The sequence below is a fragment of the Cricetulus griseus genome, chromosome 2 (genome assembly GCF_003668045.3).
Source record: "Cricetulus griseus strain 17A/GY chromosome 2, alternate assembly CriGri-PICRH-1.0, whole genome shotgun sequence".
Lineage (NCBI taxonomy): Eukaryota > Metazoa > Chordata > Mammalia > Rodentia > Cricetidae > Cricetulus > Cricetulus griseus.
Window position 1 is genome coordinate 311,263,971 of NC_048595.1, and position 15,735 is coordinate 311,279,705.

Consider the following 15,735-nt stretch of genomic DNA (forward strand, 5'->3'; position numbering starts at 1 on the left):
ATATTAAATTGTGGTAATTCAAAAGTAGTAATATATTTTTATATATCTTAGGTCATGATGATAAAAGGAACATAAAGAGTCAAAGGATCCAGTGCAGAAAAAGGGAACAGACAGGGCCTTGTCAAGTATCTACCCTCTCATTAGGGTGCACACTATAAAAATAACCATATACCATTATAATAGTGTTAGCACTTCAGATGTGTCAAAAGCAGGCATGCAAATACATACACAAGCATGTACTTAGAGGATAACATTCTATAGCACTTTTGAGTAATTAGCTAACCATTAGGAATATAAAAATCAAGTGAGGTAGGTAAAACCTAGGGAAATGGCAACCACCTTATCTAACACTAAATGTCATTAACCCTTGACTACATCAGCAAGTGCACAATAGTACTACACCGAAGAAGCACTGCTTTTATTTACGATGCAAGCACGGGGGAGGGGGACACACTACAGCACACACACTAATTTGCCTAATACATACTTAAAACAAAACTCTCAATAATACATAGTTTTGAGGAAAGTTCAACAAAAGTAATACAGAACTTTGTTTTCTTTTGAAATATGAAAGTAAAATCAAGTATGGTGGTGTACGCCTGTAGTTTGAGCTCTTTGGGAGTTAAGCAGGAAAATCAGGAGTTCCAGGTAATCATCAGCTATCAGCTTCAAATGATCTGAGGGCTACGAGTAGCCTCAGCTACATGACACCCTGTCTCAAAAAGATTTACATTTAAATTTTAAGGTAAGTTACATAATTTATGAGCATCCTGACAGTTCGTGACAAACCAACTTTGTCTCCTTAATTTGATACAACAGGATTCTCTTGGAAACTTAAAAACCCACCAAATCAAAAGTAGTTCTATTAATCTAGTAAAAATTACTTAAAAAATTTTCCTGAATCTATTCTTCATCATTAGTATATCTGAAGATAGGACATCTTATTGTTCTCTAACTTACCTTTGTATTCTGCTCCCAATCTCAACATTAAGCGCATAGGAAAAACCTTTGCCCAAGGAATCTCCAGTTTCTGGATGAGAATACCACAGAGAAAAGGACTCCTTGGCACTGGGAGATCATCAAGCTTCTGAAAGGTAGGTGTAATAAACAGGAACCCTCCATGATCCTTGCTATTGAGAAAACTCTCAGTAAAGGTCAGACTGTCCAAGTTTTCTATGTACTTTCCTGGAAATAATATTATTAATAAAATATTTTAACTTGTTATGTCATTATTTTGATGAAACATCCCCAATATAATGTCCCAATATAATTGTCCCAATATAAATGTCCCAATATAAATTTTCTTAAGTAAACGCAATATATGTTTTTGTTTTGTTTTTGTATTTCTACTCATAAAGGAGCCTCTATTTGGATTGGCATACAGCTCTTTGGTAGAATGACATATCTCAAGACCCTAGGTTCAAGACATAGCACTACAAGAACATTAAGGAGGAAGGGGAAGAGAAGACTCTGGTGAACACTGCACAGAGCCAAGCCACTCCTGGAGATTGGGTTGGGAACTGCCATTAAAAATTTGAAAATGTTTCCAGTCTTGTTTTTCTCCTTTGTGCATGGCAATAAGAAAAATATCCTCCATATCTAGTACAGATGTAAGTATATAGATACATTAAAAAAATCAAGCAGGCATAGGTATTTCCATTTTTAAAATAAAAAAATCTATGTAGAGACATTAATTACATAAAATTCTAGATTTAAGGAAATTAATGGTGATTAAGCTTTTTTTCAGGAACCATCAACTTTTTCACAAAATAAATCTTTAGTATAATTAGCATAACTGAAATATAAACGTCTTTCACTACTTTATCCATCCCCTACTCTCAGCAGTTCAAAATTAAATAGCATACCTTTTAAAGCATCCTTGTATATGGTAATGAACAGTCTAAAGATGTCCTTAGGAACTGTATCCTCATTTGGCAAACATAGCAACAGGATAATAATTTCTGCCTGTCCCAAGCCATGCAATCCATTGGTTGAGAAGTACCAATATTTATCTGAGGCATCTTGAGGAATAATGACATACAACTATAAATGTCAATTTTTTTAATTTAAAAGCTAAACATTGTTTTTTATTAAAACACAATTTATCAAATTTTAAAAATTCTCTTCATAAAAACTTTCAATGTTTAGGATTCATATAAGAAAAGACCAAAGATTCTTGTAGGAGTCAAGTAAGAAACTCTAATAAAAGATGCACTAAAATGCCAGAAAGACTTGCATTTGTTTCATTGAGGGAAAACAGATTAGTGCATTACAGAGTAGTAAAGATTGTTATTAAGGATGATTTATTTCCTTAATTTATTTTAATTAAGTCACATCATTGACTTTAAAAATGCCTTAAATGTGGTGGCCCAGAAATGAGAAACAGATGAAGGAAGACTGCCACAAGTCTGAGGCTTGTCTGATCTATATAGTGAGTTCCAGGCCAGCCAGGGACATATATTGAGTCTCCGTGTCAAAAAGAAAGAAAAGAGGAAAAAGTCTTTATTGCTACCAAATCATAATTTGATTTACCATAGTTTAATTTATCTAAAAGGATGACAAATAACAGACAGTTATACAGTAAACACCAAAATGCACTTCAGCTGGGCTGGGAAGGCAGCATAGCAGCAGAATGCTTAGCTCCCATACACAATGCCCTAGGCTGAAAAGTCATGGCAGAGATGGGAAGAGAGGGAGAAGGAAAATGAACAAAACACAAACTCCTCAAATAAGATAAGCATGCCTGTAATCCCAGCATTCCAGAAGTAGAGAGGCAGGAGAACCTCAAGTCTGAGGCCAATCACTGATCTATATAAATTATATATAGTCACATTTGACTGAAAAAAAAAATCAATCCTGTTTATTTTTCACTATGGTCAATTAAAATGCAACATGAAGATACAATTACTTTAGATATCTTTACTGAAAAATAATCATAAAAATGAATTTCTACTTACAAAATACTAACTTGACATTCACAAGTAGGTTAGCATTTAGAACAAATGTGGCAGGAAATCTTTCACCTTCAAGAAGCGAAATGATCTGCTCATGAGATGGGTGTTCTTGTACTAAAGGCACTAAAGGGCAGATATATATATATATAATCAGGATAAACATCCTCTCAAATATGCTTACAATGAAAAAATGTATCAATCCATAATAGACTGGTCAAATTTAAACAAAAATGAACATGTTTCTTGAAACGAATAACCACTCTGTTCCATAGTTACATACTCATTTTTACCTTCCTACCTACTAACATAGAACATATATAACTCTAATATATATGAACATATATATTCAATTACCATTTACTTATATATTTGTGTATTTTTCAAGTTAAAAAAAAAAACACTTATCAAAAATGGATTCTAGGGCCAGCAGAATGGCTTAGTGGATTACATATCTTGGCTATGCAAGTTTGATTCCCTAGAACCCACGGTGGAAGGAGGCAGCCTCATCACACTACAATGTCACAATGTCCTCAGATCTCTACACACATGCTGTGCCATACACAGGCACGCAACACACATCATACATAGGTATCTACCTTAGGGAGTGACTCTGAGGTGGGAGTTAGCCACAGTATTCTCAGTTCATCTCATTTCACTTTTTACAAGAAAAATGGAGACCCAGCGAGATTAAATAACAAGTTCATGAATGAAATAAGTAGCAAATGATGACCTAAAATGCCTGGTTTTGTCACTAAATTTGATGCTATTTCTTTGAGAATCATATTTTGTTTTTCTGTTTTTTTTTTTCCGAGAATCATGTTTTGTAAAATAATAACAATAGTAATAATAATAATAATAAAGTAGAAAAGCTAGAGTTAAAACCCCAATAGAAATATTTCTGATAAGTTTCCCCACTGTATTAGACTTTAGTTCATCCTAAGTCAGAAACCCACATGCAATAAATGACTCAAAAGTTTGAATAGTTTCTTATTTATTTTGTATAAGACTTTCTATAAACTAATCACCCCTTTTATAATCATAACAAATTGTTTAAGTTTAAAAATGCATTTCTTGTACTATAGACAAAATTAATATGTTCATTTAAAAAGGTATTTTCCCTGGGGCAGAGATGGTAGCTCACATCTGTACTCTGACATGCCTGGTGTACAGGGCAAGTTTCATGGCAGCCACAGATACATAGACCTTTTCTCAAAAAAACAAAATGAAGGATTCCTTTTCAACTTTAAGAGGCCACTATCCTACCTGATTCTCCTTCTCCAGATGTGGCCAGGAGAGGAGGCAAACCAACCTCATCTTCAGGTAGAAGACTAATCTTGTTACAGACATGTGTGGCAATGCCACACAATAACCTGTAGTCTGAGACACTAGCAACAGGGAAACCAGGGTGAGCAGTCACAACAGCAGGAGAAGATGGCTCCTCGCTGTCCACAAAAACATCATCTTCTAGTGTGAAAGGGCCAGGCATGGGCAAGCCTTCTGTGCCTGTGCTCAGAGGCAGTTTTCCCACAGGTGGAACATGAGAAACAGGACTCGGAGTTATCTCAGTTCTGGTAATATCTCCTATTGTGTTGTTTGGTTTTTCCACCACTTTATTCATAATCTGTGAAATAGGGGAAAAATAAATCATTCTTTGGTCAAAAATGAAATGTTGACCTCTATAACCAAACATATTTTAATAACAATAAAAGAAACCAATACAGGCTCCTAAATTCTTCTCAAGCTGAATTTCTAAGAGATAGAGACCATTTGACTTCCGTGAGTTCAGGTATACTACATTAAGGAGTACAGGGTTTACTTGTGACCAACTTAGCTTATCTCAAGGCTTCCTCCTCCTTATCACAGTAAAAACAGTCTGGAATGATAGGAGAGAAGAAAAAGGAGAGCAGCAGAGGAGTGGCTGGTAAGTAGAATAGTCCACCACAGCAACCCTCCAGAAAAAGCTACTGCCAGTAATCTTCAACAGAGCCTCTACCCCTTTTAGACTGTGCAGAATAAGTATTAAGAAGTCATGAACTCAAATGATAGTTATAGCCTGTTTGAAACTTCCATTTTGTTGGAACAAGATTGAGAGCAGTGTTAGCTAAGGAATATGCCACCTTTGGTAACTACTGTCTGCTCAAGACCTTTTACTTGCAGATGGTATATACTATGTGCCTTCTACTTACACCTGGTACAGTGTGTAAATTGAAGCAGAAGTATCACCAACAAATACTTTTACTGAATGCATGGAAACCATATGTTAATATCAATCTAAAATAAATTATGATTCTTACAATGCAGTCCAGGGACTACTGAACATCCTTCCAGAGAGACAATGTAGTCCTAGATTTTCTTCATGTGGAGGCAAAACGGAAAACACCACTTGCTACTGAAGAGATCTGGTTTTAAAATATCCTTTTTCTTAAAATAGTATCTCCTACTGTCTTATATAGTATATAGTTTATAAAACAGGTTCATTATTTTAATTAATAAATACTTCAGTTTTCTCTTAGTTTTAAAAACAGTAATTACAAATACATAAAACCTGTATAACATAACTTTTGAGGTTCTCTGTAACATTTAAAACTTATGAAGAGATTCTGAAATTTTTGTTTAAAAATTGAGAGTCACTGCCAGAAACAAATATTAAGAAGGGTAAAACAGGGACTGGAGAGATGGCTAGCAGTTAAGAGTACTCGCTGTTCTTGCCAAGAACCAGAGTTCGATTACTAGTACCCACACTGGGTAGCTCAAAACCACCTGTAGCTCCAGCTCCAGGGAATCAAATGCCCTATTTTGGTTTCTGTGGGTGCCTGCACATACATGAACATGCCCACACAGACAGACACATACATATAAATTAAAACTAAAATAAATATTTCAAAGGGTAAAAATTTAAATCTATTAACATTAAGCTAAGCATATCTCAGATTTAGGAAATTCAGGTTCCATAGTAAAGCAAGTCTGAGTACATAAAAGTTATGTTTACATTGTAGCACAGCTTACAAAGTGTACAATAACACAATATCTAAAGAAAAGTATTAAAAACACTTTACTACTAAAAAAAAAACACTAGCGGCCTTTTTGAGCTGTTGGAAAACTGAAACTGACAGATCTCCTCCATCAATACTTCCCACAATCTTTAACTCATTAAAATGCAGTTTGCAAAGTTCTATAAGGGAAGCACAATACAGCAAAATATGCACACATACATCTCTAGTCAAGGCATCCAAAGTACACTAGTAGTAACACAAGGAATTATCTACAAAATAAATTTCATGCAACATAAGTTATCTAGATTTCTTACTGTGGGCACATCAGGTAGGACAGGACTAAAGTCATCAGAACATTTTTTACTTCCAGATGTTAGCTTCGCTGTGTCAGCAACCTCACCATTAGGCAGTATGCCATCTGCAAACCACACTCTCTTCTGTTCTTTGGAGCCCGGCCCTAAAATGAGTTGGAAAGGTGAACTGTGTCAGTTTGGCAATGCTGCAGTGAAACAATTCCAAATAGGTCAGTTAATGTTTTCAGAATCCTTTTGCTATTCATGGCAAGTCCTATATTCTCAGGGCTGGAACATCTTAGGGAAAATGGCTTCCATAATTCATGTACCCCGAGCAAAGTCCATGCCTATCTAGTTCACACCAAGAAACAGCAGTAGAACAGCTGGAGCCATGGGAGTCACATGCTCCAAAAGGAAAGGAGAAATATACTTATGGGCCTCTATTATTGAAGTGAAGTATGTATGGCATATCACATTAAGTCAGTTTTCCACTGACAAAACAAAGCACCGAGAAAATGACTTAACAGGAAGCTTTTGACTCATAGTTTCAGAGGTTTTACTCCAAGGCACCTTAGCTCCATTTCCATGGGCTTGTGACAAGGTAGTACACCATGGTGGAGAAGATGTAACAGAGCAGAGCTGCTCACCTCATGGTGTCCAGGAAGCAGAGAAAGACACAAAACTAGGAAAAGACAAGATGCACACTTTCCAGGGAGGTCCCCAGTGCTCTATTTCCTCCAGCTAAGCCCCACCTTCCAGTTCCACCTCCTCTCATAAGATCATCAAGGATGAAGTCATCAATAGATTAATTCACTGATTAACTCAGAATCCTAGAAACCCAACCACTTCTCTAAAGCCTGGCATCTGAGCAATGTACTGGGAACCAAGCCCTCAACACATTGTCTTTAGGGACATGTCACATCAAAACCATAGGAAGCAGTGACTGAATACAACTTAAGGGCTGTAAGATGCAGAGATGAAAAGCAGTGATCAGCGCATAACAGATAAGCAAAGAAAATCATACAGATAACAAAAAAGTCTGAAAAAAGGTGTAAAGAAAAGGAAAGTGGATCACTTATGTATTCAAGAGATTTTTTCTATTTTAACTTAATATGTAAACAGCAACACTGTAGTTCTTATAATATGGGCCATAAACTTTATTAATACTCATTACTGTTTCCTCTGGAATCTAGAGGAAGTTTCTATTTATAAGCATGCATAATTGTGTTCTGTTGTTGTTAGAAAGTATCTAGACAGAAGGTTAAGAGAATTAAAGTTGACTTTAGAACAATATAAAAACACAAGTAGTTTCATGCTACTTTACAAAATGGAAAAGACATGGAAAAAGTTGGAATTATGTTTATGTATTTGCAACATAGGTGGGTGCATTAACCAGGTACCTTTCTTACATTTACAATGGTCTGATAATAATTTAGGTTGTTGATTTAAGAACATACAACTGACTTTAGATACAAATTTATTATCTTTAGTGTTAAAATACCCAATTTCATAACTCCATCTCTGTTCAAATAGGATTATAAATAGAAAATAGCTATTGAGTGATAATCTAACCCCCCTCCCTGAAAATGTCAGAAGAATCAAATTTATCTTTAACTGATATGTACAGTTATTTTCTAAAATGTCACAGTCTTTGCTTCCAAAACAAATGTCTACAAATATATACTGGCCCTCTATGAGACTGAAAATGGCCACAGCTAGAACAATAGCAGACAATGCAAAGGTTTAAAGTAGATTTTGTGGTAGTACATATCTGTAACCAATGACTCATGGATGGTTACTTGAGTTCAGAACCTGAGACTAGCCTGAGTCTTAAAAACTAAAGATAATAAATAAATAATAGCTTGTTATTGTGGTAAAATACACAATCAAAGGGAAGTTTTTAAAGAAAAGAGTTATTTACTTGGTATCCCTAGAACCCAAACCCCTGTACTATACTGAGCTCTTGAGTACTACGCTGGAAGTGTGGAAAGTACAAATCTTGTCTGCTTTCTGACTGACTGTGACCACATTATGCCAGGTGCAGGGAGTGGTGGGAGAGGGAGGCCAAATGTGGAAAGGAAAGGGAATCTTTCTGCCCTCCTTCCTTGTTGCAGGATCCCTATAAAAGCAGCAGCAGCAGCAGCAGCAGCAGCAGCAGCAGCAGCAGCAGCAGCATGTGTTGCATGTCCCATAACTTTTCATCACTCCTAACATCAACTCTAGACTTTCCCTCAGTTGCCTGAGCACTAGCCCTAAGAAACTCCCTTGATGCTTCCAGTATTTGTCATACTGATTTTCCCAGAGAGCACAGCTTCAGACATATGGTGCTTTAGCCCCTAACCCCCATATCTGAGAGCTAAGCACCACCAAGTATTCTTCTCTAAGTGCTACTATTGCTTTCTCCCTTTTCATCCCCCAGTCCTAGTGGTGGCGGCAGCTTTCTGCAGTTATTTGTCTATGAGACTCCTGAGCGGGTCTTCAGTCTCCAACATACATGTTTAACCAATTCCCTGTATACATCCCTCTTGACCTTAATGGGTTTCTCTTTCCTGTCTAGGCTCTGACTGCCAGAGCATTTCTATCTGAATAACTAATCCTACGTGTAAACCACAGCAGTTTACTCTGGTTACCTTCAACATTTGGTTGTTTCAGTGCTGAGATGGGCAAAGCTGTAGGTGAAGGTATACTGGATGTGTGGGTCTCCTGAAGTGGCTGGGTGGTGGCACAATCTTTAGAATGATTAGACTTAAGACAAGAACCACTGGGATTCATCATCCTTTCAAATGCCTGAGCTATAAAGGGGGAAAGAATAGTATTAAAAACTCATGTTTTTAAACTTTCAAGAAAGCTATAATAATTTGATTTTCAAGTTGTAAGGAGAAAGAAATAAATGGCCAATCAAGAGAAAGTGGTACTTGACAAAGATGTACAGGCTCCTTTCTTTAGCTGGCAGCACTCCACTTTGGTAAGTTATAGACAAGTTATTTCAATATTTTTAATTGGTATATGCTTGATATCTACTACAGAAAAATCATCCTTATTGAGTATGAATATCTCTGTTTTTGCCCTTTTACTCCTAGAATCTACTAGCAACATGCTCCAGAGTGATTCTTTAAGACCTAAATAATTATTTCCTTAACACTCCGTTTAAATCCTTTATGGTTTTCTAGTTGAGTAAAACTTAGGTTGTCTTTCGAATGACAGGTCCTATGGGTTCTATATCCCTAGTCTCATCTCTCAGTACAACCCAAGGACTTACCAGGAACCAGCGACCTGTGCCTCCTTGTTCTTCAAGTTCAGCAAGTACAGCTTGGGCTATCTATTCTCCCTCTGCCTAGAGTGTTCTTCTACAGGTTCTCACATAGATCCAGTCTGTTTCTTTCAAGTCCCTAGTCACACATCATATTATCATAAAGCATTATTATGGCCACTAATCTGTTTCTATCTTTGTACATTTTAAGTTTAGGGTATTATTACCATCTGTTTATTATCCCCTTATCTCCACATTCAACAATCCCACATCAACAGAACATCTATTTTGTTCTCAGCTGGAACTCCAGAATACAGAATAGTGTCTGAATATCACTGAATGATCTTTCAATAAAAAAGAGCAGTACTGGCAACAACACCTTCAGCACTTCTCTAAACTGAAAGACCGTAAGTGCTATCACAGCTACAATCTTCCTTAATATCACTACATGACAGCACTCTTGGAAACTGTTTCTACTAACCAGTAAAATCCACATTCTAGATTCCAAGTCTATCAGAATCATTCACATGCCGATAAAACTCACACAATCTCAGCAACTTTCTCACTGTCCACAATTTCTACTCAATTTTTCTTTCATTCCTTCACTGACTTCATCACACAACCTTTGAATCATCTTTTTCACATCTGATAGCATTGCTTAAATGATCACTTCCATCATTTTCTAGTCTATAGTTGACATTTTATTGTAATATATTACCACTAATAGCTCATAAATAAAATATTAAAAACTCAAATAAAAACTACATAAGATATTGAAATAGAAAACAAGTATCTAAATAATTATAGAAAACAAGTATCTAAATAATTCATTCCGTGTGTGTGTGTGTGTGTGTGTGTGTGTGTGTGTGTGTGTGTGTGTTAATGGGTATTAAACTCGTGCTCTTGTACATGCTAGACAAGCACTCTAACATTGAGCTACATTTCTATTCCTCTACATTATATCATTGACGATAGACCATAATTTTATCTCAGTATTCTATTAAGTCTCTTTAATAAGCATATCTTTTTCTCTCTTGGACTGTATAGTCAGAATGACCTGTTAACTCAAATTTTCATGGCTTTTTAAGTAAGAACTTTCCCTAAAATTTGAATTTTGGCAAACTGTTTGGGCTAATAACCTTGGCAGCTGTCTTCTAGGCTACAGATACACTGCAAGAAGAAAAACAATTATAAGCAGGTAGCTTCTTAATAAACAATGGTGATAACATAAAAAATATTTTTAAAAATTATATTTTATTATCTTCCAGAGTATAGGTCAACAGCAGGGAGTAGAACAGCTTACCTCAGGCTAACAGACTCACATCAGAGCTTTTTGGAGAATTGCTGAAAAAATTTATCTTCATTCAAAAGAGAAAAACAAATTATTATCAGGTATTTATTCTCCTGGCTAATAGGAGCTAGTTCATAGGCCTGGCCAAAAAAGGGTCAAGTAATTTTCGTTGGGAATTAAATGGTCAGCAAATTTTTGAAAATGCAAGAACTACTCAAAAGAACAGATATGTATCTAGGGGTGAAAGCACAGCATCACACACACATACACACCAAACAAAAACAAAAACAAAAAAACCTGTGGGAACTCAAAGAAAACCACTGCTAAAAATGGAAACTAGCTAGAGAGCCAAGAAACAATGGGAACACACACATAACATTCTAAAAATGAAAATGGAAAAAGATGAGACCAAAATGTGCAAACAGCATGGTGGTCCTATGAGTTTTTAAAATCATATATAATACCTTATCTCTCATTCTCATTTCAGGCAACTATCTAAACGATAAGAACTACTACCTTGCCTTTAACATTAATATATAATATTGAGAACCAGTAAGTAGCTACTTGTATGAATGTTTCTATTAAGATGATGAGGATGACAATGATGATGAAACAGTAGGGGGATGAAATGCAGCACTTAGGAACTTAGTACCTGTTAAAAGGTAATGAACTGCTACTCCAGAACCTGAACGCTTTCTTTCCAGACTGGTAGTGTTAATTGTGAGAGTAGAACAAAAAGAGAAACCAAGCCTTGGGATGTCCCACCTAAGCCAGATAAGTCAACACTAGGTCCTTGCCTTAAGAAAATAAAGAAGTTTATCTTTGTCACAATCCAGTTTTTCTTAATATATATTCATTTAGTGGAAGAAAACATGTCAGGTTAATACTCACCTTTATTAATAGTCTCATAGCAGACTACACATACTCTTGCTTCCTTTTCTAGATACTGAAGCTTACATTTCCTGTTACAACAGACACCACAAAATACCTATAAAGAATAAAACACTACATTTGTTTTTGTCTCAAATATATTTATTAGAAGCAGGGGATAGAAGATCAAAGCCTAATAAACTGAAACCTTTCTTTATTATATGATTCATTTTTCTAACCACCATAATCATAAATAAATTATTTAATGTGCTTTAACTTAAATAAGCATGTTAGTTAATCTTGACTGCCTATATCAAGTGGAACGAGAGATGCCCAGGTGTTCTGGGTATGTCTGTGAGGGTGTTTCCACACAAGACTGGCAAGTAGAATAACAAGGGAGAAAGACATACCCTAGATTTGAGCAGCAATGCCCAATAGACTGGAGGCCTGGCAAACATAAGAGTGAAAGAGAAGGGCAGCAGTGAGGACAAGCTGCATTCCTCCTGCGTCTACTGCTGCTGTCGTCATTCCTGGACAACAGACTCCAACTTCTTCAGCCACACCATCAACTCTCCAGGGACCCCAGGCCTTCAAACCACTTTTCTCAGAGTTTCCGGTGTCTTGAACTAGGCAGTGACTGCACTATCTGCCTACACATCAAGATAACCACTGCTGGACTAATGAGCCTATGATCAAATCTAATAAATCCCTTTATAATTACATATATACATACATATTTATCCATAAATATATATACTAATTGTTCTTCTAGAGAACTCTAATTCAAGGAATATTTTGTAATTTATACTCATATTTCTGATATGGAAATATTTTTAATCAATTATGTTAGCTGAAAGGCAACAAAAATTTTCTTTGATAACTATGTCTATGATTTAAAAAGCTTCCTGTAGCAGCTAAATATATACCTTAGTGATATTGAGCTTGCCTACAATTTACACGGACCTTGTTTTCATAAGTAGAACATTATTTTGCTAAGATGTATTAGTGTGATCCCAAATTAACATATAACTGAAAAGTGCTAAATAAAAATCACACCAGCTCTTAAAGACAATTTCCTTAGAGTTTATAGACAGTATATTTACCCTCAATAAGAACACAAACAAGCCAATTGTCATTCTAATGTTTTCCTAGGCAGAGATCAGGAAACTGGCTGCAAAGTGGTCTTAAAATGAAGTATTTAAAGACAAAGAGGATTCACTGAGTTTAGAAAATCTGGTTTATCAATATTAGAGAGCACAAACACTTAGAGGAGCAGTTCTCAACCTGTAGGTTACAATCCTTTGGGGTCACAAATCAGATATCCTGTATATCAGATATTTACATTGCAATTCATAATAGTAGCCAAATTACAATTATAAAGTAGCAGCAAACAACTTTATGGTTGGGGGTCACCACAGCATGAGGATTAAAGTATTAAAGGGTCACAGCACTAGGAAGGTTGAGAATCACTGACCTAACAGGATAACGAAGTAACTTAGAATTTGTCTATGTGAGAGGACCTATTTTAATAGCAGAACCATGAACAAATAATAAAAAGCCAACATTTTAATAACTTACTTTCCCACACGCTCGGCAGTGGTGTCGCCGTTTTGTAAAAGTGAATTTGACTTGGCAGTTCATACAGTTTGGAGCTTCTGAATCAGGAACCCAAGTAGGTTGTTTATGGCCCAAAACCAAGCCTTCTTTGCAAATGTTTTCAGGCAGAGAATCCTTGTTCGCAGTTACAAAACTGGATCTGCCCTCAAAATTACTTTCTATGTCAATGTAATTGGAATTGAAGCTAGCCTGAGAATCGGGTATGTGGTCAGCAGAGCAAGTGGATACGGCAATAGCATTTGCTGTGCTTGCCTCACTTTCTGGCACATCTTGGATGTCTGGTTTATTCAATTCCTTTGAATTCCTTGTTCCTGGTGGAAGGCTAAGCAGTTGCTTAGGTCTGGCCCCTCCAACAGCTTGCGTGTTAATACTAGGGACCGGCAATCCATTGACTATGTCAGACTTAATGGTTGGAACTGTACTTCCTCCTGCAGAAAGACCACCATTTTCCACTGTGTTTTCTTGATCAATTGTTTCACAAATCACAGTACCTCCATTTTCACCAGCAGCTCCAGCTTCAGCATTGAAATATGTATCACTGGCATTTTTATCATTTAATCCTTTCATATCCATCTGAGACTGTGAATCATTTAGGCTTTCTTCAAAAGACACTGTGTTAGAATTCTGAACACACTGTTCCTTCAGGAAAGCATCAAGTTCAGCATCACTGATTAGTGCGCCACTTCTTATGCTTTCATCAATATTGAAGTAATCTAACTCCTGCCCATCCACATCACTGCTGGCAAAGGTGAGACCTTCACATCCATCAGGAGACTCTGGGGCGTCTGAAGCATACAGTGCCATTTGAGACCCTGCAGCTGCAGAAGAGTTGGTTTCCTCAGGGTACTCCAAAGATTCACCACGGATTACCATCTGCTCAGGCTCAAGCTTCCCATCCTCTTTCTTTTCCTTTACTGGCTGAAGAAATATGCTTTTACACTTTTCCTTTTTCAAAAGATCTGCCTCCCGAAAGAGTTCCCCATCTAAAACAGAACTCTTCTGTATTTCTTCAAGCAGAGTCATTGCATCTTTCTGGTCTTCAGACACAACAGGAGGTAAAAAATCATCATGCACATTATTGTCAATTAATGATCCACACAAAAACCCAGACGATGAAAGACAGGGAAGTGAAGAGGGTACACTTTCCCTGGAAACACTTAACGATGAAGAAGAAATCTGGATTATATCATTATTATCTTTAAGGTCTACATTTCTTGAGTCTTTTTTTGCAGACTGTTTCATAAACACAGCAGTTCTGTTTTCCTGAAAGGAAGGGTCAAGTAACTTGAAGTTTTCATCTTTTGAATTTGTGTCACTTAGGCATATCCCTTCATTTTTTGGAAGATTGTAAGGCATAGCAATTGTGTTACCTCCTCCTTCTAAACCCTCTGTATTTATGACTGACACATCCACTCTCTCTTCTGCCAAACAGCCATCACCTTTTAAAACCTCACATTGTAGCCTCTTGCACTGTGGGTTATCTTTGGCATTAGATGTTTCAGAACTCTGTTCAGTAAAAGCAGATGAAACCTCAAAATCAATTGTTTCTAACTCATTAGAGACCTTTTCATCCTTTAAATTTTCTGTTCCACTATATTTACAAGAATCAGAAAGTGCTGTGTCTATGTTTACACCCAATTCTTTAATCCTACTAACATCTCTGTTTTGTAGGCCAGAGTTGATGTCATTCTGTTCTTCTCCAACAGCATTACTACCATGGTCTAGTGAAGAAACAGTGAGAGTATCTGAAACTGAAGACAAATCCAATGTGATCAAAGCATCTACACTAGACTTAGAGTCATCTGGCAATAACTTTTTAATGTCTTCTTCACTACTGGTGGCATGTACTAAGTTACCCATGTCACTTATCAGGTCACAGACAGGTTTACTACATCTTCTCATACATGAAGGCTGGATTTCATCTGAAGTACTAGCATCTACAGAAGAAAGAAGATCAAGTCCTGCTACATTTTTTTCATTCTGTCTAGAAGTTAACCCCTCACATGTTTTCTTGTTGAGGAAAGTCTCATTTGTTTCACAGCCTGTTTCTGACGAGGCACAACTACCAACGCATCTTTGGTCCTTTGGCAACAGTAAAGCTAGCTGTGGAGAGGCCAGCTCTGAAGAAACTGAACAGTGGTTAGAAGCATATACATTCTGTGCATCTTGGAGATAATCTTGTTTATCTAGTGAAAAATAGAGACACAAAACTATTCAGAAGACCCAAATTAAATAAAGATTACAAAGATATGCTTTCTAGAACTTTCAATCAACTTTCTATTTGCTCTGAACAGTTGTAGTTTTTACTTAATACAGTTGTCATAAGATGATGGAAATGCTGTCTATAACTCAGCTACACTATAAATCAAACCAGAAGAGGCTCAAGAGCTACCTTTTCTTTAACTATTTTCCTTCTGTCACTGTCCTGATTGGTTTTTTGTAAACTTGGCACAAGCTAGAGTCATCT

The 15,735-nt window shown here is 36.5% G+C and overlaps 1 protein-coding gene across 3 annotated transcripts in view; it reads right to left on the reverse strand.

Annotated features, from left to right (window-relative positions):
• The window catches only part of Zfyve16 (zinc finger FYVE-type containing 16), a 46,241-nt gene that overhangs the window by 20,750 nt on the left and 9,756 nt on the right, over window positions 1-15,735 (reverse strand). For all 3 annotated transcript variants that reach the window (XM_027401739.2, XM_027401737.2, XM_027401738.1), the window contains 8 exons: window positions 13,230-15,454; window positions 11,673-11,769; window positions 8,871-9,032; window positions 6,262-6,404; window positions 4,218-4,575; window positions 2,958-3,077; window positions 1,866-2,021; window positions 961-1,185 (listed from right to left, as the gene is read on the reverse strand). In XM_027401739.2, coding sequence (XP_027257540.1) covers window positions 961-1,185; window positions 1,866-2,021; window positions 2,958-3,077; window positions 4,218-4,575; window positions 6,262-6,404; window positions 8,871-9,032; window positions 11,673-11,769; window positions 13,230-15,454 — 3,486 coding nt within the window. The remainder of the gene's footprint in view (window positions 1-960; window positions 1,186-1,865; window positions 2,022-2,957; window positions 3,078-4,217; window positions 4,576-6,261; window positions 6,405-8,870; window positions 9,033-11,672; window positions 11,770-13,229; window positions 15,455-15,735) is intronic.